Genomic DNA, 23,185 nt, shown 5'->3' on the forward strand with positions numbered 1-23,185 from the left:
TATGTGTTTAAGGGTTTTAACTAGTCTTCCATACAATCTCCAAATAATTATCTTAATTATATGCTTAGATTTATAAACAGAATGACACAATTGTACATTACCTATAACAGTTATTATTGTAGTTATTGTAGCTCCCTAGGGCTGTCAAGCATCCCAGGCAGATAGCATAGGAGAAAAATATCTGTGTTCCAGCATCTACCCAGACCTGCAAACATAAAAATGCAAAAATAATTTAGGAAAGAATAAATATTTTCTGTTTCAGAACCATACACAGTAATTCAGATATATTGTCTGCGCTCCAGAAAAACTCCAATTAAAAACTCCGAGACAGGCACTTTTCCAGGCACAGGAATGTGGCCGCTTAGAAGCTTCTAGTACTAATATGGCTTCCAAAGCTGACATAAATATATATTATTACCAGAATGCCTTGTGGCCATATTTTTAGTTAGATAACCAGTTTAAAGATCCAAAGATCATTATGTGATTAAAAAAATAAACATTGCCTTTTGGTTGTTTTTGTTGTTATTCCTTTTCATCCCATTATTTGTGATTTGTTTATTCTAGTGAATATTTATTTGTAATATCAATTATTATTTTTCAGCAAACTAAAAAAAACAGAATTCATGTTTTATTGACAGAAAATAACTACTATGACTACATGATCTTACTGTGATCTAAAATTGATATAAGAGGCCAAGCCAAGGGCTTCCTCTACAGTTTGATACTCACACAGAGCACTATATCAGACAAAGTATATCTGCAAACATTGCATCAGTGGAACTATTATTTGTAGAAATTAAGTACACTGGGAAAAATTGATTTTTAAACTACAGTTTCCAGGGATTTTGGCAATGTGGACTGGAGTAAATGGAAGTTATACATACTACATCTACACCTAAACAGTAAGTTAAAGAAAGCTATTGTAATCGATAATTCCAATTGAAGGAAGATGGATTTTTATAGGAACTGATATCCAGCAAAAAAAGTCATTATTATTTTTCAAAAGAACCTCAATCACACTGTTTAATTTTATACATAGTTTTTTCCCTGAGTTTTCAAACTGAGGGAACAGGCAAAAATAATGAGATGATTAAGCAAAATTTAAATTCAACAACCCCTATTTTGAATGTTAAGCTTAAGAGCATATGATAAAGGATTTATCTGTGCTACATTCCATATATTTCATTATTTATATTTACACCTTGCCTCTTCTCTTAAAACAAGACTGTCAAACTCGTGGCATGCGGGCCAGATGTCTCATGTGCTGGCCATGCCCAGTTTAGCAAAGGGGGAAAAAGTCAAGATATGTCATGTGACGATGCCATGACGATGTGGGTTTCACACCCTTGTCTTAGAACATCGAGACGACATTCATGTTTTTCTCATTCTATTACATCCTTATGACTGTGTCATCTACAATCATCCATTTCTTTCAGAAAATTCTTTGAAAAATGTATTCATTTCTCTTGCAGCTTTAGACTTTGTGATGGAGATCAGTTTAGACATGGCTAAAGGCATTGAAGACAAATTGGTGAAAGGCTATTTAAGGCTCCTGGACTTCTGAAAGGTACACTGCCTTCAGAATAACGACTTCAGAATAAAAAAAAAAACCATGCACACTTTCATACCACATGCTAGGAAACAACAATGGAAAAGTCCTATTGCTATCTTGTCCTGCTTCTGAGTTTTCAGATACATCTGGCTGGTCACAAAATGTTGAACATGATATGCAATTATTCTGTTCCTAGAAGATTCTCCTTTAGTTCCTAGTTCAGGGATCACTGAAATAATCTATGACAGCAAATCCAAGCCATTGCAGCATCCCCATGGTCACATAATCACAATTCACATGCTTGGCAACTGACTCATATTTAGGATGATTGCAGTATCATATGATCACCTGTTGCAACCTTCTGACAAATGGGAAGCCAGATTCACTTAACAACTATGTTACTAACATAACAACTGCAGTGATTCACTTAACAACTTCTGCAAGAAAGATCGTAAAAAGGGCCAAAATACACTTAGGAAATATCTCACTTAGCAGTAGACATTTTGGGTTCAATTGTGGTTGTAAGTCGAGGACTACCTGTATTATGGTTGTGAGTCACCCAGAGTTCTGATATTAAGGTAGAATAGAATAGAATACCTTTATTGTCACTGCATTCCACAAATACAATGAAATTTGAAAGCTACTCCAGCACAGTGCCCCAAACATCACATCACAATCATACTACAGAGTATTTAAAAATTAAAATAATTATTATAATAATAATAGGACTAAATCACAAATACACTGTTTGATTCAAGACAATTACTGCCTTGGAAAAGAAACTGTTTCTCAATCTATTAGTCCTCATTTTAAGACCTCCCTGATAGTAACAGATCAAAATATGAATGTCCAGGATGAGAACGGTCTGTGCTGATTTTTAGTGTTCTAGAGAGGAGTCTGGTCTTCTCAATCTCTTCCAAAGAAGAAAGAGAGCAACTGATGATTTTATTAAGATGGATATTAAGATGGATAGCTATATTTAAAATACTGTAAATTAAAGAAATAAATCTCTTTAATATGGTTTTTTAAAAATTAAAAATATCAAGGCACTTCAGTCTTTTCTTGTAAGACAAAACAGTTTCTAGACCAAGGCAGGACCAAACTCATGATAACTTGGTTTCTAGCCTGGAGCCTTAAACACCACACCAGATTGATTCTCTTGTGCTTATTGTATTTCTATATTTCTATATTTTTGTATTCTTATTGCATCTTTTGAGTGCTGCCTTGGTGCCATGTTTAGACCCCCTTCTTGGTTAGGGAAACATCTGCAGGGATGCTGTGAGGACTATTTGGGATACCTGGTGGATACAATCACTTGGATTCATGCTGAGTTGGATTCCAGTTGTGCAGGTCTTATGAAATTTATTTATTTATTTGATTTGTCAATCGCTTACAAAATCATAGGTATAATTATAAAGATGAGTAAGAATACAGAAAATAGGCACAATTAAATGGGGACAATAGGACAGGGACAGGAGGCACGATGGTGCACTTATGCACGCCCCTTACAGACCTCTTAGGAATGGGGTGAGGTCAACAGTGGATACTTTGAGGTTAAAGGAGTGGGGGTTTGAGGATGTAACAACAGAGTCAGGTAGTGCATTCCAGGCATTGACCAGTCTGTTGCTGGTTGTACTTTCTGTGCTTTTTGGAGCGGTTAACATTGAGTTTGTATCTTTTGTGTGCTTTTGTATTGTTGCGGTTGAAGCTGAAGTAGTCATTGACTGGTAGGACATTGTAGCAGATAATTTTGTGTACTATACTTAAGTCCAACTGTAGGCAGCATAGTTCAAGATTGTCCAAACCCAAAATTTCAAGTCTGGTGATATAGAGTATTCTGTTGCGAGCAGAGGAGTGTAGTACTCTTTCTCATGAAATACTTATGGACTCGCTCAATTGTATTAATGTCTGAGATAGAGTGCGGATTCCAGACAGATGAGCTGTATTCAAGTATTGGTCTAGCAAAGGTTTTGTATGCCCTAGTTAGCAATTCAATATTTCCAGAGGAGAAGCTTCGTAAGATTAAATTTACAACTCTTAATGCCTTTTTGGCAATGCTGTTACAGTGAGCTCTGGTGCTTAGGTCATTAGATATGAGTACTCCTAGGTCCTTGACAGAGTGAGGGTCATCAATGAGGTCATATCCGCCTAGTTTGTATTTGGTGTACTGATATTTTTTTACCAATGTGTAGGGCACAGCATTTGTTGGTTGAGATTTGGAGTTGCCAATTGTTTGACCATTCAGACACATAATCAAGACTGTCAAAATTGTCAGTAATTTGCTATTTGGGAGGTATTCCGTCCTGTTAGTTAGTCCTGAAGTAGATGACAAGGTACTTGGCCCTGTAAGTGTATTCTAGATCTGTGCCCATCCTGGTTGGACAAAGCTTGCAGAGAGAATATGTTCATGTATGAATATCTCCATATAGTAAATGCTTCCCTGGCAGAGAAGACAGTTATACCACCATACTCTCAGGCTAGGCATGCTTGCCTTACTTCACTTGAAACAATGTCCCATTGAAAACCTGGAGGTATGCCTTGTCCACTGAAATGCCTGTCTTCTGGAGAATTCAATTGCCAACATATAGTTGGCCCAACCCTGTGGGTTTTCTACTGTTCATAAATTCAGTAAAAATCTTCCTTAAGACACGGATGCTTCAACCAGAATAATTTGAGTTCTGGTGCAGAGGAATGCAAACGAATTTGAGTCCCTGTTTCCAATTAATAATTGTTCCTTGTTTTTAGCTGTTTTGCTTGTTCTTTTTAAAGATTTTGTTCTGTTTATTGTACACAGACCACAGTAGCACACTTTAAGTTGGAGATCTCTATATAGCAAATATTTTAGATACATATATACATAAAGTATTATTTGGAATTATTATTTGAACATATATCCAAAATTAATTCTATTGGACTATATCATATGAAATGTAATGGAAATACATAGTTTGGCACATTAGATTCTCCAATTTTATTTTTCTGAAAGACTATTTTTGAAAGTGAACAACTTTCAATTCTCAGTTTACTATTATATATAAATAGGTAAGGTACAGTATAAACTAGCAGTGATAACCAAAATAAAATAAGTAGGACTTCACAAAGAACATGATTAACTATATGTTTTTTTTCACCAGAATATGCAGTGATCATCATTATTCATAACATCAAAAGAGACTTTTTCAACTCATGGCAAATTAAAAATGAAAAGTATCAGTGGCTACTTGCTTAATTGCTATACATTCACTTCTATTACTACTGAGCTTTATGATGAATTCCCATGCTGTTTGAAAGCCAGCATAATTCAGATCTTCAGTCTCTTGTATGTAGTAAATTTGGAATACCTAATCCAGGGTACATGTTTCCCATATTCTTTTGTGTACTGCCTTTCTCAAGAATCTACAAAATTTTGGCAGGAAATCAACTGAATAATACAGCATGAACTAGAAAAAGAAATGTCTTCAACAAATATAGCATAGGTTTTTTTAATGTAAATCTATCCAATAAAGGGGCAATTCATAGGTATTTGTTTCCAATTATGAAAGTACCAAAATGACAAACTGTGAAATCAGAATGCTAGCACCACCCATTTGCACCCATTTGCACTGTGACTTTGCACACATGACGTTGAGGTGCGTACTTCATGATTTCCCCTCTTGGCCCAAAACTTTCAGTTTTTAAGTCCTCAGCTTGAAATGCTCAGCTCCTGAAGCTTGAAATACATAAACAGAACATCAGAAATGTTGAATATTCAACTTTCGCCCAAAGATAAATGGAGCTTGCTACTCATCTGATTTGTGTTAGCTTACATATCTCAGCAGATGGCAACATACCATTTATCTCCCCCCCCCAAAAAAAGACGAGCAGATTTAGGCTTTAATTAAATGGGAGATCCCACCAAAAATTCCAGAGCTGTATAATATAGAGTTGATATAGAGTATAGCAGTGGTGATATTCAACCAGGTCGCACCAGATCGGGCGAACCGGTAGCAAGAATTTGGTGTGGGTCACTGAACCGGTAGTAAGTTCTGGCTGGCCACATCCCTGATCCAGTTGCCCTCCCGCCTGATGCTCGCTTACCCGCTGCCTGACATTCGCCTAAGGTATTTCCTTTTTTTCCCCCTCCCGACAATCAGCTGTGCATAGATTCCCTTTGCTGAGGCCCAGGAAGGCAAAAAATGGAGGGAGGAGCTCAGTCCCCTCCTCCATTTTTTGCCTTCTAGAGCCCCAGAGGAGCCTTTGGGGAGCAAAAACACCCCCTCCAGAGGCTCCTTTGAGGCTGGGAAGCTCCCAAAACGGAGCTTGGAGGGGTGCTGTGTGCCCCTCCCATGCTCTGTTTTTTCCTTCCTGAGCCTCAGAAGAGCTTTAGGGGAGCAAAAATGCCCCCCCCCCCGAGGCTCCTCTGAGGCTAGGAAGCTCCCCAAAATGGGTGGGGGTTGCAAAAAAGCAAAAAAAAGCCACACTCACCCAGTCATAGGGCCATGCCCACCAAGCCACGCCTACAGAACTGGTAGTAAAAAAATTTCAATCCCACCCCTGGAATACAGAGTATAATACAGAGTATAATAAAGAGCTGAAACAAACTGCAAACCACTTCTCTACTGTTGCTAACAAAACATCATGGACATGACCGTGAACTTAGGAAAAGTTGAACTCAACAGGAGGCAGATTTTACCTTTCACTTCGAATTGTGTAAAATTAGGACAAAGAGAACATTATCTCCCATTACAGGTAGCCCTCGACTTACAACAGTTCATTTAGTGACCATTCATAGTTACAATGGCACTGAACAATGTAACTTATGACCATTTTGCACACTTGTGACAGTTGCAGCCTCCCCATAACCATGAGATTTACATTTGGGTGCTTGATAACTGACTCAGATTTATGATGGTTCCATGATCTGGGTCATGGGATCCCCTTTTGGAACCTTCTGACAAGCAAAGTCCATGGGGAAACCAGATTCATTTAACAACCATATTACTAATTTAACAACTGCAGTGATTCACTTAGCAAACATGGCAAGAAAAATTGTAAAATGGGGCAAAATTCACTCAACAAATTTCTCACTTAACAACATAAATTTTGGGCTCAGTTGTGGTCATAAGTCAAGGATTACCTGTGGTCGCAAAATACTGAATTCACATTCAGAATCGAAAGGATCCACTCGGGAGACAATTTTGCCATTGTGAAATATGCCAACAAAGCCCCAATATAAGCATGAAATATCAGTATGAAATACAGCCAAAGCTAACAGTTATGCACAAAATACTGACAAAAGTAAAAAAACTGATTTCATTGTAGCAGTATGTTTAAAAGAACTGTGGCATAATCAGATATGTGTTTTAACTTTCCACCACAGTAACCCAAGCCTTTCATTATGATGTGTACATATAATCTTGTTTTGCCTTTCATTTGCCATGCTATTAACAGTTGTAATTAAACAGAAAAATAAAGTAAAACAAAGTATGAACTCTATGTTGTCTAGATAAATAGCTTGAAATGTGCTGTATTTGGATACAAGATTCAGTCTTGTTTCTGAGATTGTACTACCGGGGGGGAGGGGGTGGTATTCAACAACACAACTTCTGTAAGCAGAGGGGTTCATTAGTGGAGAAAGCAGAACTTAAATAGTTAGGCAAAAAATGGCTGAATTAAGCCTTTTCTTTTCCCTTTCTTTTAACAGAAGAGATTCTCAAAAGATTAAAAGTAGGTTAGGGAAACAATAAAACAGCTATGTTTCTAGTGTCTACCTGACAACAGCTTTTGTGGCAGTGAATAATTACATGAAAATCACTTCCTTTCCACCTCTCTTTGGGATTTCTATGAGTTGCTAAGCAGTTTTTCTCCTACCTTCTGCTAATGTTACTTACAGACATCAATGAATGGAGCACATTCATTACAGGAAAGGGAGAGAAGGACCTAAGTACTCAAGTTTTGTTGTTGTTGTTGTTGATTCGTTGCTGCCTCCAGAAATAAGCACCATGACTTAGAATACTTTACACACATTGAAATGGTAATTTGTCCAGGCATGTTGAGTAGAAACCAACTTCTAGCTTAAATGAAGCAAAACAATTTTTGAAGAAAAGCCACACTTGTATCATGTTTCTGTGGTGCCAGCCAATGTAGAAAGTCAACTACCAAAGCAAGGGGTACTTCTTATTTTGGGGAAATACTTTACATACATTTCCCCCTTTCCTTTATTCATGAGGAATGTAGTTGACTATATTTTCATACTTAAGTTGGCAAGAGTTTTGGGCTTACGTTATGCTGTACTGAGAATGGATACTGATAGATCTGGGTTTTTTTTTTTTATGAAAACCACTGTTTTACAGAAAATTGAGGGTGGGAAACAAGTGTTTGGAAGTTTCAGTTTGGTATAGTTCTGTTATAGATAGAATTCTTTATTGGCTAACTGTGATTCACCACACAAGGAATTTGTCTCCAGTGCATAAACTCTCAGTGGATATACAAACAGTGACATGATGTATCATAAATCATAGATCATAGTTGCAATCATTAATCAAAAGTTACAAGTGATAATCATATATAACAATAGGAGAAGATAGTAGGAAAGATGAGAAGATGAGAAAGATGAGATGAGAAGGTTGAGAAGATAAGAAAGATGAGATGATGAGAAGAATACTAACAATACAATCTACATGGGTAAATATCTTTAGGCCTAACACAGTGCTACGGGAATTAGGTGATCAGGAATTAGGTGAGCATCAGAGTGACGGCATGGACGAAAAACTATTTTTGTGTCTAATTTTTTGGCATGCAATGCCCTATAGCAGCATCCAAAGGGGAGAAGTTGAAATAGTTTATGTCCAGGATATGAGGAATATGTAGATATTTTATCAGGCCTCTTTCTGGTGTACAGATCCTCAATGGAAGGAGGATCCTCAACTGTTTTTTCTGCAGCTCTAACTATCCATTGAAGTTGTACCTGTCCTGTTTGGTTGCTGTGCCAAACCAGTTATTGAGGTACAAATAGCAGACTCAATAATTCCTCTATACAACTGTATAGATCTTGGGCAAGCTTTCTGAGTTGATGCAGAAAGAACATAATTTGTTGTGTCTTTTTAATGATGATTCTAGTTTTAGCTCCATTTAAAGACCTTGTAGAAAGATAATACAACCTAGAAACTTGAATGTTTCTATTGCTGATGGTGTTTTTCCTGATATTGTAAAATGGAATGTGACAACTCACCAAAGACAACTCACTGTTGCCAACTCGCCAAGGCCAGTTTGCCATGGGACAACTTGTTGCGGGACAATTCAACAATTCAATTTAATTATTTAAAATACTTTTTAAAATATTTTAATTTTTGTCATTCACACTTAATTTTGTCTCTCCTTTGGCATCCTTTCTTTAATTATTACATTCCACTATTTCTTCAATATTAGTGTAACTCTTGCCCCATGGCCAGTTGTCCTGAGGCAAATTGGCCATGGCCAGTGGTCCTATGGCCAGTTGGCTGCAGTCAGTCAGCCATAGCAAGTTGGCTGTGGTGAGCCTTGCTTATCAATGGAGACCGAGTGGAGAAAGTGGCCAGTTTTAAGTTTCTGGTGTTACCATAAAAGAGGACCTGATCTGGAGTGCTCACATTGCAGCACTGGTCAAAAGGGCCCAACAGAGATTATACTATCTGAGACTACTCAGAAAACAACAACTGAATGAAAAACTGCTGGTGACCTTCTACTGCTGCACCATAGAGAGTATTTTAACTTACTGCACCTCTATATGGTTTGCCAATTGCACAGTGGCAGATAGGAAAGCACTCCAGAGGGTTAACATCATTGCCCAGAAGATCATTGGTTGCCCTCTCCCCTCTTTGGAAAAGCTTTATAGCTCCCGCTGCCTTAAGAAAGTTCAAAACATTCTCAAAAATCCATCTCATCCTGGGAACACTTTTTTTGAACTATTACCATCTGGCAGATGGTACAGAATAATAAAAACAAGGACAAATAGGCTGAAAAACAGCTTCTATCCCAGGGCAGTATGTCTTTTGAATTCTGCTGTATAGTGCAGTATTGGTGCAGTGTCGGACATTTTCGGTTCAATGTGTGGAGGGTGAAGGATGTGTTTATTTTCATGGTCATAGTCATAATGTGCACTGAAGATGGTGTTTGATTTCGTTGTACGAGGTGCAATGACAATAAACTAAACTAAACTAAACTAAACATAGACCAGTTGCAACAGGTGCTAGGAGAGCCTCTTCTAAAATCGACTATGATCTCTACAGTTTTAAGAGTGTTCAGCTCCAGATTATTCCATTATCATTCCCATAACCATTAACTGGAAGAAATTGTGTGCCATTGGACAAAGTCTTTTGAACCACGTACCTAAAATGGACTAACTTCCAGAATCCATGACTTGTGAAATTGAAATTTATCAAATTTCACAAAACATTTTATGACATAAAAACTGTTATAAAGCGTTTTTGACATAATACAAAATATCATAAGCAGTTCTGATGTTTGACTGTCCTATGCAGTTCAACATGGGCTATTTCAAGACAGGCACATCTACGAATATCTGTCTGAATTTTTAAGAACTGTATGATAGATACTGTATGATAGGATGATGCAACATTCCGTGTGAAATAGTTCTATCATATTGCTTCTCTTTAGCTCCAGTCCACTTTAGCCAGTCTGATAGCCAATATCAAATAACATGAATATAAAGATGGTTGGCTTATAATTAATCTAATTAGACCAGAGGTCACCAACCTTTTGGACCTCAGGGACCACCAAATTCATAATTTTAAATCCCAGGGACCACTAACTGGTTCTGTGGGCATGGCCTAATTTGTGCGTGTGGCTTAGTGGTCATGTGACTGGCTGGGCATGGCTTGTATGTAAATATTATAAATATTTATATAAATATTGAATTTTTTTATAAAAAAAGAGCAACTTTTACCCCAAATCAGGCAAAGCAGACAGGCAGATTGAGTTGCTCACAGATTCATTCAGAGATCTATCTATCTGCCATTGGCTAGCTCAGTCTATCACCTAAAATTTGCTTGCCGTGAGTCTGCACTGAATAATAGAACCTTCAGTCCTAAGGGAGGTTCGGCTGTGCTTAAAAGCAGAGCCGAAGATCTAAACACTAGCTAGAAAGCAAGAAATCCAACCATTTCCTGCTTCCTAGCTAATCTAAATCTCCTGGCACAGCAGAACAGCTGACGGTTGGAAAAATAGCAATAGCAGGCAAGTTTGCCAGGTAAGAAGTGAGTGGGCAGGGAGGGTTTCTGCGGGCCATGTGGGCAGCACAGCCTTGTGTTTCTGCATAGCCTGGATTATTGCTTTTGGGGGGGGGGTGCTCTGGGGGTGAGATTTCTTTGCAGCCCACCAAAATTTTCTCATGGCCCACTAGTTGACAACCACTGAATTAGACCATCATTTTCATCTAAGTACACTATGTTAAACAAGATTTTTGCCCTGTGATAAAAAAACATATTTGGTGATTTCTTAAATACAATTATTTGAAATCAATCTCACACAAATATGCTTGGAACCATAATTAATTATGCTGGTATTAGATTTGGAATCAATGGAATCTAAGAAATTCACTGATTTTTATAGGTCTATTATCAATGTAGACCACCAGTTTAGAATAGAGGTTAAGGAATCAGGCTAGAAACCAGGACATCCCAAGTTCTAGTCCTGCCTTAGGCATAATGCCACCCAGATGATGTTTTGACAATTAGTCCTAGGAAACAGGCAATAGCAAACCACTTCTGAAATCTTACCAAGAAAATTGCAAGGACTAGTTGCCAGGTGTCAAAACTGATTCAAAGGCAGCAAAACAACAATACAGCTGTCAGTGTAGCAAAGTCTTATTACAAATCATAAGCATCTTATTTTCTTTTGGTAAAAATAACTTGTCCTAGCCAATGTCAAATCTTACACAATCTACACATTCTTTTTTAATTGCTGCTTTGTTTTGGGGTTCGGCTACATTAAAGCAGAATAAAGGAAAAAGACAAAATACAATAGAAATTGTCTATAAATTCTTACAGCATATCCCCATAGCCTCCAAAATAGTTACTGTATGTATGTTGATCTTCAGAAAACATCAAGTATAAGAATGGGGAGGGACATGAAGTGTGGCCAGGGGTGGGCTGCTGGGGGTTTGCAGGGTTCAGGAGAGCCCCTAGCTAAGATTCTGTGCAGTTCAGAGAACCCCCAAATCCCACTCCTGGCTGGCCCCACCCACCCTGTCCCATTCCTCCCAGGAATCCCCACGTGGCCCTTTTTGGATGCAGATAAGTACAGGGCATGCACAGCAGTTCAGGGAGGGTGAAAAATAGGCCTCCTGGAAGTTCAGAAAGGCTGGAAATGGGCCTACTTCTGGCTTCCAGAGGGCTTCCGAAGCCCAGGGAGGCCATTTTGCCCTCCCAGAGGATCAAGGAAAGCCTCTGGAGCCTGGGGAGGGCAAAAACACCCTCCCATCCTGGTGCAGGAGGTCAAATTGGCCATGCCTACCCAGCAACCGGACAGAGAACCCTTTGCTAAAACTTTTGAAGCCCACCCCTGAGTGTGGCTGCTACAGCAATGCAAGTAGTGGATATATGGAAATCCTAATTATTTTAAGAATGAAACAATGGTATAAAATTAGTCTCTAAGTTATAAATTAACTTTTTAGTTTAATGTTCAAGTTTGTCTCATTACTTAGGAAGATTATGAAGAAGTATTACAATAAAACTTCACATAATTCACAATAGGTTAGCTTGTATATTTTTTTATATCAGTCTTTTCTGGTAGCTACAGAGCATCTTGTCATTAACTGGAGAAATGAGAAAGCTGAAGGCCAATTAGATCTGTAAAAAATATACGCTGGCCATTCAATTGGTAAACAAAAGATTTCTGAGTGTTGGGCTGATAGAACACTAGCTAGAAGTTTTTCTGTGCCCCAAAAGAGTTCATCTTGAAATGCTCTCAGCAGTTTGGACAGAAGGACTCTTTAACTATACAATTTTAGCAAAAATAATACTTTTTCACATCAGAGTAGAGAAATTGGTCATCTGTGTACATTAAACTTCTATCTGCAAGGATTCTTAGGAATTTGTATCAACAAGGATATTGCAGTTTTGTGTAAAGAGCTCATGAAAAAAGGCTTTAGTGTCTAACCTCTCATCATGTTTCAGCAATATGAAGGTGTTGCTGAGTAACTGTTATCAGTAATGCTACTAGGAATAGAGATAGAAGGATGGATAGATAAATAGACAGGTACATGTCAACAATGTCTTTTTTTCCCTTGCTGAAGACCAGCAGGTTTACTATATGCTTCCTATTCGTATTCGTAGTATGTGCTGATTTCCCCCAAAGTACTTCATCTAAACCTCCAAAACCAAAGATTTATTTTAAACAATCTGAACTATTCCTCTGGGGAAAACAAATCTGAGACTGTATTAGCTCTAGAATCACTGATCTGTTTTGACAGGCAAGTGACCTTAATAAGGATGTTCTGATTGACTGCTAAAAATTTAAAGGAGTACCAGAAGCATAGCAAAAATATGATATAGCCAAATGTATCATTCACTTTGTTCAAAACACACACACACACACACACACACACACACACACACACACACAAAAGTTAAAAGGCTATAACATTGACACAGATCCTAGACTATACAGTACACAGCAGAATTGTAAACAAACTGAGCAATTAATTGCAAAAAAACCCCAAAACACTATTAAGTGCTCACAAAGGAAATTTGTCATTCTGATGACCAACCCAGAATGAATCCTGCAACAGTATCCTGGGACATGTATATTTGCCTTCATTTATGAAATTTGTCTCCTTCTACAAATCATGTTGCATCATTTGTTACATCTCTTTAATTCTTAAAATAAAACAAACCCCCTTCTTTCTTCCACAGCCCCTCAGATATTGGTATTATGTTACACCTAGTCCTTCTCTTCATTAATCTAGATGTTCCCAGTTTTTACAACCGTACAATAATAAAGTTTAGCCTCCAGGCTTCTAACCATATTTGTTGCTCAATTCTTTCTTTTTCAACATATCATCAATTTCATCTAACCACACAGTTTCATGGCTCGCCTTCCTCTCTGCCCACTGATATATATTTAATCTTCATTCATTCTATATGACCAGATAACTCACTTGTATATTCAATTTAGATTCATTCATCATCCATACATATCTGGCCTGAATTCTTTTGATTTCACCATATACTTCTATGGTATCCCTTTACCCTTATTTCAACTTATATTTGTATTTTTCCTGCTGTATGCAACTCTAATTAGTGAGCAGGCTCTTACATATTAGGCGTGTGTGGTTGTGGATGCATCTTCTAACATTAATTCTCTGTAACAACCCTATACTGCTTTAACCTGAGCAAGCCTTCATCAAGATCAGGGGTGTCAAACTGGCGGCCCACAGCCCGGATGTGTCATGTGCAGGCCATGCGCACCCCAGCTCTGCAAATGGGAAGACCATCAGGAAACACCATGTGACGGTAATGTGAAGCCGTGAGTTTGACACCCATAATCTAGATTTTCAAGGGGGAAATTGCTTGCTGGCCTAGTACTTTGGGGAGGTGAAGGGAACCAAAGCAAAGACATGCTGCTTGTCTCTGGCAGTACTGATGTCTTGAAATAATCTCCCAAGTGATATCAGACTAGTCCCCTCTCAGGCAACTTTTAAATTAATGTTAAAAACTGAGCTCTTTCAGAGAGAGTTCATGATTGAAATTGTTCTTTTTCATTTTGTTGTCCTTATGATTGTTGTGGATGAGTTAATGGCCTATGATTTTGTGATGTAAATTTAACATATTTTATGCTGAATATACCAAAGAATCTTTAATTAATTTTTTATAACATGGAAGCCATCAAAAATCTTTGGACTACAGCAGGCAATCAATGTGATTAAATCAGTAATTAAATTACTTACCAGCATTTGCAAACCATGAATGTGCATCTTAATGTCACATCCACCCCAATTCTACGAAGGGGAAAAAACATTGCAATATGTCACGTGACGGCAACGTGACATGGCAAGTGTGACACCCGTGCTTTAGATCCATCATTCACTAATTTTATTGCATCTAGTGATCAACGTTCAACCTCATATGCAACACTCTTTCCAGGATACTCTCGTTTTAATTTCATCACAAATAATTTTAATATTTATGTTTTTAATTATTTCAACCTGTTTGAGATCTTTGTTTATGCTTTTTCAGTATTTTTAAAGTTATCTTCACTTTCTCTGCCTCTTTTAATTTCAATTGTTTCATGCTCCTTTTACCAATATTTTTTAAAATACATATTTTTAAATATATTTCTCTCCTTTGACAGCAACGATTCTTCTACGTGTACTTATTCACACAAGAGCTGTTTTCACATCATCATTTCATGATGTAACTTTTTCCTACTTACCAGAAGTGTATTCTGATATACCATTCTTTTCACTCTGTTCTAAAAGTTCCCACATCCAAGTTCCTTTATGCATTTTCCATTTATTATTTTAATATATAATTGGTCTTTTAACACTTTTTCATATACTTTGTCACATTTAATTTAGTTGTATTCACTACTTTCTTTTTCTTCAATGTCCGTTTTCCCCAAGAACCATTCTTGATACTACTAAGTTCAATTAAAACTGTTTCCAAGAATATAATAGAGGGAGAACCATGTTAGTCTATGGTAGCACCCATTCTTTTTTAAAATTAAAAGGCATATGTTTTTGTGAACTGCAGCTCATTTCATCAGATACACAGAGGCCTGATTCATGTAGAATATAAATTGAGATGAATGGTGGGGAGGGGATGGCAAACAAAACATGCAAACAGTTTGTTAAAGATGTTCAGACTAGATTTGGCATTTTTATCAGCCTATTGATTCCTTCCCAAAGGATCTGGGATAGGCAGATGTTGAAGTTTTATGGCATTAGAAGTATTGTCACAGGATGTAAGCTATTCCAAGTAAAGTTGTCTTTTAGAATTGATTGATGGTGAATTTGTCAATGTCAATGGTATTCATGCTGAGGTCACTTTGAGATTGCATTCAAAGCAGCTATAACTATTGGTAACTCGTTTGCTTTCTTTTGTCACAGTTGCTCTATTTCTATTTGTGGGTATTTTGTTATTTTCTCCAGTTCCTTCGCTTCTATTCCACTGTCTCCAGTTATTACTACTATTATTGTTTAGATTTATGATAGCTGCTTACTCCAAAAGATTCTTAAAAAATATTCTCATTGGAGTAATACATGTAACTGTAGAATACAATAAGCAGTGATGTATAATGGACTTCTACATTGTTTAATCAGGAGGACTGGTACTGTAAACAGGCAGACCCAGGGGTGGGATTCTACCACTTCGCACCTATTCGAAAGAACCGGTTGTTAACATTCTAAGCAGTTCGGAGAACCAGTTGTCAAAAAGCAACCTGAAAAAAATACCACATGATGCTACAGCTGTCTCTAAAACTGGCATAGGGACACATGAGAGTTAAAGATATAATTACTGGCCTAATCCTGTAAGGAAGGCAGGAAGGAAACATTCTGGTGTTGCTTACAGAAACTGCCTCTCCTCTAACCCTTATTACATTCTTGGCAGGACTAGACTTCCAGTCTCAGGAACGTCTCTGGAGTTTTTTCCCCTGCTTTGCTGGTACTTTGCTTATGTGGAGTGACCATTCAAAGTTACAATGGCACTGAAAAAAGTGACTTATGACTGTTTTTCACACTTATGACTGTTGCAGCATCCCCATGATCACAAGAGGCCGGACAAGGCGAAGTGCCCCTAGACATGAATGGCGTCGAATTGGCCATGCCCACCCAGTCACATGACCACCAAGCCATGTCTACCCAGTCACATGACCACAAAGCCACACCCACCAATTAAGCCATGCCCACCAAACCGATTGTTAAAAAAATTGAATCCCACCCCTGGGCAGACCAGTACTTATTGATCACGACTCCTGGGATTAAGTTCCAAGCCACACATCTCATCAAGAAAACTATCAAAAAGTAACCTGAAAAAGATACCACATGATGCTGCAGCTGTCTCTAAAACTGGCATAGGGACACATGAGAGTTAAAAATATAATGATACAGGGGAATGCCACACCAAGTTTCCCAAAAGCATGTCCTGTTCCATTAACTGGCTCAAGTAGAAGCTGAAGAAATACTTCCAAAATGTAACTAAAATCTGTGTGCTTTCTGTAGCTAAGAGGATATGATTTTAAAATTACTATTAATCTAATGTTAACCATCTGAGAATACTCCTTGCCTGGAATTGATGACATTTTTGCTAACTTTGCTATGGGGTAAAATGTCAGCATAGTAAACCCATCTGAGACTTACAGAATTTACAGAAGGAAACTGATAATTACAATTCCCAACATAACAATGCATAAAAACTTCTATCACACTAACAAACTTGTTTCTAAGTAGCATCTACAGAGAGTCATAGATCAGGGGCTTCAAAGCTGCCCAGAGGCTAGTGCTACTAAGACTACATTGTTGGACCCATAGAAAACAAGGATATAAATCTGCAAAACCTCAAGGCAATGTTGTAAGTATTGGTGAACTATGGCTTTAGTACACAATAAAATAAATGTGAATTATTTAAACCCAGTATTACCAAACTACTGGCACACTTGGCCTACACAAGTGTGCAGAGAAAAACAAGCAGTCTGAATACCCAAAGGTCATGTGACATGCAAGACCATGTCATTCTTTTTTAAGGTTTGTTAATTATTGTGACATTCTTGCCAAACTCACCCAGTTCCTAACCATAAATGCAACTGTAGTATGGACCAAAGTATCCTGGCAGAGATTGAGTCCAGCCAAGTGACACTCAAAAAACAAATGGTTTTACAATATTTACAACAGACTCTGTAATTAAACTGCTTAATTATTTCTTCCATAATTTAGAACTGCAGCTTAGTAGTAGTCAATCAAAGATAGAAGTTTGAAATCACATTTAAAGGCTTAGATTCACAAAACTATGGTGGTTTAAAATTCCTTTTAATTGTAAAAAATAATGAGTCATACCATGAAAAATGAATTTTAAAAAATATACTGTTGCATGTGTTTAAAACCTTCCACTATTGCATCTAAAGAAAATATTTTTCCTCAGCATTCCTTGTTTTGCTTAAGCCATTTGTTTAAAGCAAATGGTTCCTTAGAAAAGTTCACTAAGTCTGTCAACTTATGCCCTTAAACATATTAAAACAACTATACTTGCTCAGCTTTTTAAGAATGCAAATAAAGAAAGGATTTAGTTAAAGCTATTGAATATAAAATGACTTCTCTCTCTTTACATATATAGCCTATAGCCTTATACTCACACAACTCAATCCTTCCATGACCATCATGATATATCATTCAAATATTTGAATATCAGTCACCAATTTCACTGTTGATTTGGAGAATTGAATTAGGGATTATTTTTTGACTAAAATAAATTTTGTATCATTTTAAGGAGAATATGACGTTTGAACTTTTGAAATAACAATGGTTCTCCAGTTTGGTCTAGTGACTAAGGCAACAGAGAAACCAGGTGACTCTTAGTTGCAGTCTCATTTTAGACATGAAAAACAGGTGGACAATTTTAGGCCACTCACTTTCTCTCGACCCAACCCATTTCCTAGGATTGTTGTTATTTCTTTGATTTTTATCCCATCTTTATTATTTTTATATATAGATCATGGCAGTGAACATGCATAATGTTTCTTTCTTAACCTATTTTCCCCACAACAACCTCTCTGTGAGTTGAGCTGAGAGTAACTGGCCCAAAATAACCCAGTTGGCTTTCATGGCTAAGGGGGTCTAGAAGAACTCACATTCACAGACAGTTTTATAATCCTTTGCTTCCTCCCCCCACCCAGCAGTAGCCACTAACCTGCCTGTTGGGAAGGAAAGGGAAAGGGAAAGGGAAGGGAAAGGAAGAATTCTGATGTTCCCTGCCAGATTCCTACAAGAAAATTCAGTGGAGAAGCTGGCAGGAAGGAAAGTTGCTCCTGTTTCTACTGCATTTTTGCTTGCCTGTACTCATTCTGTTTCTTTGTTAGGTAAGGAAATATCTCTGAAACAATGACCCAACGAGGCATGTTGTGTCTATAGAACTGGCTGGTATCTCCGCCGCTCCACAACAAGGCACAAAATTAAAAAGACAGCTTTTCTTTTTTGGTTAACATCTTAGTTAGGTCAATCAGAAGAAGAAGCCAAACAAAAGCAACTATACATTCCGATATTAAAATGTACTATATGTTCTCATATGAAAACTTGTGTTTAATAAATATTTTGCCAATATTTTTTTATTAGGGCTAGTCTATGAAATTCTAGATACACAGTCTTTTCCAACTGAAATGTGATTTCAATTATTTAATACTGTATATCTTAAATATAATATATTGTTATGAAATTCTAGGGAAGAAATAATACTGTATATTGTTACCATTGTGGGTTATTTTAGTATGCGGAAAGATTAGACAAGAATTTAAATTTATAACTAAATATCCACACTGCCCACAAGCTTTGAGTTATTTAATGTGCTGAAATTGTAATCAATAACTTCATTGCTAAATGATTAACGCATTTTGCTTACCATCTGGCTACAAATGGAACGCTTGTTAACAGAAAATACCCTTGAAATATTCCATATGCTAAGAATGCAATTTTCAATGCTGAACAATAGTCTATCACATGTGTGTTTTCATATTTTATATTATTTAGAGTACTTCTTGATTGCAACAGAACATTAAGATTGTTTAATTGTTTTGCTCTTTTTCCATCTGAAGTGGAATCAAATGAAGAGCAAATGATCCATTTTAACTCTGATTTATTTCTCATTATGCATATCTGGTAAAAAAAAATCATGTGTTATTCAAGGTTTTAGAAACCTTTCCTCGTTACAATGATCTGTACTGCATCAAACAAATTGATGGATTAGGCAAATTACTGGGTACAGGCTCTAGTTTTTTGAATAGAAAAATAGCACTGATTTAACTCACAGACTTGCAAATACCCAAATAATATTTTGAATACTGGCAACAAGTTGGAGTGTGGTGGTAGAAAGAGAAGTCTTCTCGTCTTACCTGTTCAAACACTGACTGAGTCAGAGAAATAGCAAACTATTTAATTACCTTTCCATTCTCTACACTTTCCCAATCTTTGTGCTTTCTATCTGCTTCGTAATATTTTAATTAATGTTTATCTTGAAAATTCTTATCTAAAATGCAAATCTTTATCTTCTTAAATAAATTACTCATCCAGAAAAAGTCCTTGGTATTTATGAAGAGCCACATAAAATTTATGCAGTTTCCTGAAATACTCATGTAGTTTTATTTAAAAGTGCAAAACAAATTAGTTTGTTTCCCATGTTTAAAAAGGCAAATCATCAAAAACCAGTACAATAATGTAATCTATCAAATGATGAAGAGGTGGCCATGATTACAGTTTTCATGTGCTGTATTTTGACAGATCCAGGCATTGCAATTATACCATTTCTGGCAAATTGAAAGTCCAAAGTACTCTTAGAGAAAATTGGCAGTGTTGTCCTGTAGTAGAAGACGAATCATATGATAATTATTAGCATTCTATGAGTAAATCACAAATTTGGTGGGTAGGCTTTCAATCATTTCTCTTAATTATCACACTTCGGGTAAACTATAATGATGAGCTGATATTCCTCTAAAAGGGAAGAACACACACTGTGGCCAAAACAATGCCTAATTGTAGGAATCAGGCTGCTTATTGTACCTTATGACTATTATTAAGTGTTGTACCTTATGATTCTGGATTCTTGATGAATGTATCTTTTCTTTTATGTATACTGAGAGTATTTGCACCAAGACAAATTCCTGGTGTGTCCAATCACATTGGCCAATAAAGAATTCTATTCTATTAATCTCTCTGGGATTAAAGAGAGGACATCAAATAACCCACATATACTCTGCACAGCTCATTTTTTGTGACCAAATGGCAGGAATTGTATTTTTCAACTTGGCTTGTGATTGACTGAGAGCCATAGGATTCCATCATGTTTATAAATATTAATATCAGCTAAAGGACTCTACTTTCTGGTCATGGTCATAATGTGCACTGAAGATGGTGTTTGATTTCGTTGTACGAGGTGCAATGACAATAAACTAAACTAAACTAAACTAAACATAGACCAGTTGCAACAGGTGCTAGGAGAGCCTCTTCTAAAATCGACTATGATCTCTACAGTTTTAAGAGTGTTCAGCTCCAGATTATTCCATTATCATTCCCATAACCATTAACTGGAAGAAATTGTGTGCCATTGGACAAAGTCTTTTGAACCACATACCTAAAATGGACTAACTTCCAGAATCCATGACTTGTGAAATTGAAATTTATCAAATTTCACAAAACATTTTATGACATAAAAACTGTTATAAAGCATTTTTGACATAACACAAAATATCATAAGCAGTTCTGATGTTTGACTGTCCTATGCAGTTCAACATGGGCTATTTCAAGACAGGCACATCTACGAATATCTGTCTGAATTTTTAAGAACTGTATGATAGAACCAGGATGATGCAACATTCCGTGTGAAATAGTTCTATCATATTGCTCATCTCTTAATCACTGGAATTTTACTTTTCTCCCCCTTAAACTTTCTTTAAAAATTGAGAACTTCCAGACTGGCAAGTTTTACTGAAATGAGAAGGTGAATTGCCTTCATTTCATTTCTTTCTTTAACTGTAAATTCAAATATTTATATTTTTTGGAATATATAGCAGAAGGATAGTTATTGCTGAATTTAGAAAGTTTTAAAAAGATTAAGGGATCAGATGGACATGATTTAGGCTTTGAAACTGATTGAAAGGATCCTCACTCCCAGGAAAATACTTCTTTACGTCCTGAAACCGATAATAAGACTGAAGATTAGACACTGAAGGGCACCAAATGGCTACGTTAAAATTTGATGTCTGGTGATAGGAGTTTTTGTTCAATTATTTCACTGCTCACTAAATAAAACTAAAATCCCACTGAATAAAACTAAAAATGACTTACAAATGGAATTTAAAACTACAGTTTACAAGAGGAAGATCAGGATAACAGTCTCACAAATTAAACATGATGACTTAAAAATGGAAAAGAAATACAAATAACAAATCAGATGAGAGATCATGATTATTTCTTTATATTCGATTTACCAAAGGGAGTTACTGGAGTTGCTACATTGAGAATACAAAGTAGGCTTGATAAATATGAAATCAGGAACATTTAGAAAAAGAGAAGGCAAGAGTATAAAAAGGCAGCTGTTACTTTATTTTCTGAGGATTTTAAAGGCTGTTTTCAGAAAGAATATAGAATTGGTTTATTTGACCAAGGTTAAAATAATATGTTGCTATTTTGGAGAATGTTTAACTTTTTTTTCATCTAGACTGGATGATAATAGTTCTTTTAATGCTTCATTTTTTGGGATGGGATTTGTTGAGGTATTCCCCATTAGGAGAATGAGTGCACTCAGGGAAACGTAGTGAGAGTGGTGTTGAATAACACACAACCAGCATACAGATACACTGAATAGTAGTAGGTTTTACTTCCAGTAAACGGGTAAACAAAGTCCAACAAACAGTCCAAATCATACACAGTTAAAGCAGGTAGTATTCAATACAATCAGTCCAGGGATAATCCAAAAACGAAGTCCAGTATCATAAACAAAGTTCAGTAAACAGAGTTTCCTAACAGTTGCAAGACTCACAGCAATCCAAGCAAAACGACGATCAGGCAAAAAGCAACAAGTAAATGCAAGAAGAGAACAAACCAGGTTTCTGGCTCCATCTTATGGCCTTTGGAGGAAACCTCAGCCAATCACAATTACAACATTCTCTTAAAGATACAACAGTATTAAATGACTATCCAGGTTTATATATTGCCAACCCAACTGTTAGGTGACTATCATTCCTAACAGGATTGAACATTGATTTTTAGAAGAGGAGAAATGGGGGGCTATTTGTTTAAAAGGGAAGACTGGATTCAGACTGGATGTCATAAATATAGTTTATAACATCTATGCTTTATTTCTGATAACCCTTGCTGAGTCTTTACTGTTTAATAAGGATAGATGTGGCTCTAGAGATGGGTATGTAAAAACTGTAGTGAGATATGGATTGAGGAGATTTTGGTTATATTTTAAGAGATGGTGAGAAGTTATTAATATTAATTATATATGCTGGGGATACATTTAATTTTTTATTTTTGTTCTGTAGTTGTACAAGTTTTCTTATATAATATTTAAAAAATATTGGTGGGGAAATAATTTCATATTAGTTCTTCATTTTTATTTCTATTTTTTCCCTGCCTTCATCTATGGATTGTTAGCTGCAACAAATTTGTATAATGAGTGCCTGTCTCTCTACTAATCCTACCCTTTTCTTTGGCTCATTAATACCAATATGCTTTCATTAGCTGTGGCTTTGTTCATAGTTCCTGGCATCTTCCATTCTCACTGTGATAAAAGCCACATGTTCTTTTGTTACTACCACTTCAGCCTTTTGCTAAAGTAAAATTATTTAGAATTATTTTTAAGAGCAGCTGAAAGGATAATCTTTGCGTTCATTGGCTGCTTTTCTTCTAATAAGCTAAAATTTTGCATCTGTTGAAATCAGTGTGCGATT

At 36.6% G+C, this 23,185-nt stretch overlaps 1 protein-coding gene across 4 annotated transcripts in view; it reads right to left on the reverse strand.

Annotated features, from left to right (window-relative positions):
- SLC6A11 (solute carrier family 6 member 11) overlaps positions 1–23,185 on the reverse strand; it is a 112,045-nt gene that overhangs the window by 18,275 nt on the left and 70,585 nt on the right. For all 4 annotated transcript variants that reach the window (XM_087923942.1, XM_087923943.1, XM_087923944.1 and 1 more), the window contains exon 8: positions 102–205. In XM_087923942.1, the coding sequence (XP_087780068.1) occupies positions 102–205 (104 nt within the window). The remainder of the gene's footprint in view (positions 1–101; positions 206–23,185) is intronic.

This window comes from Pseudonaja textilis, chromosome 2 (assembly GCF_049901715.1).
Source record: "Pseudonaja textilis isolate UNSWEBS1 chromosome 2, rPseTex1.2, whole genome shotgun sequence".
NCBI lineage: Eukaryota > Metazoa > Chordata > Lepidosauria > Squamata > Elapidae > Pseudonaja > Pseudonaja textilis.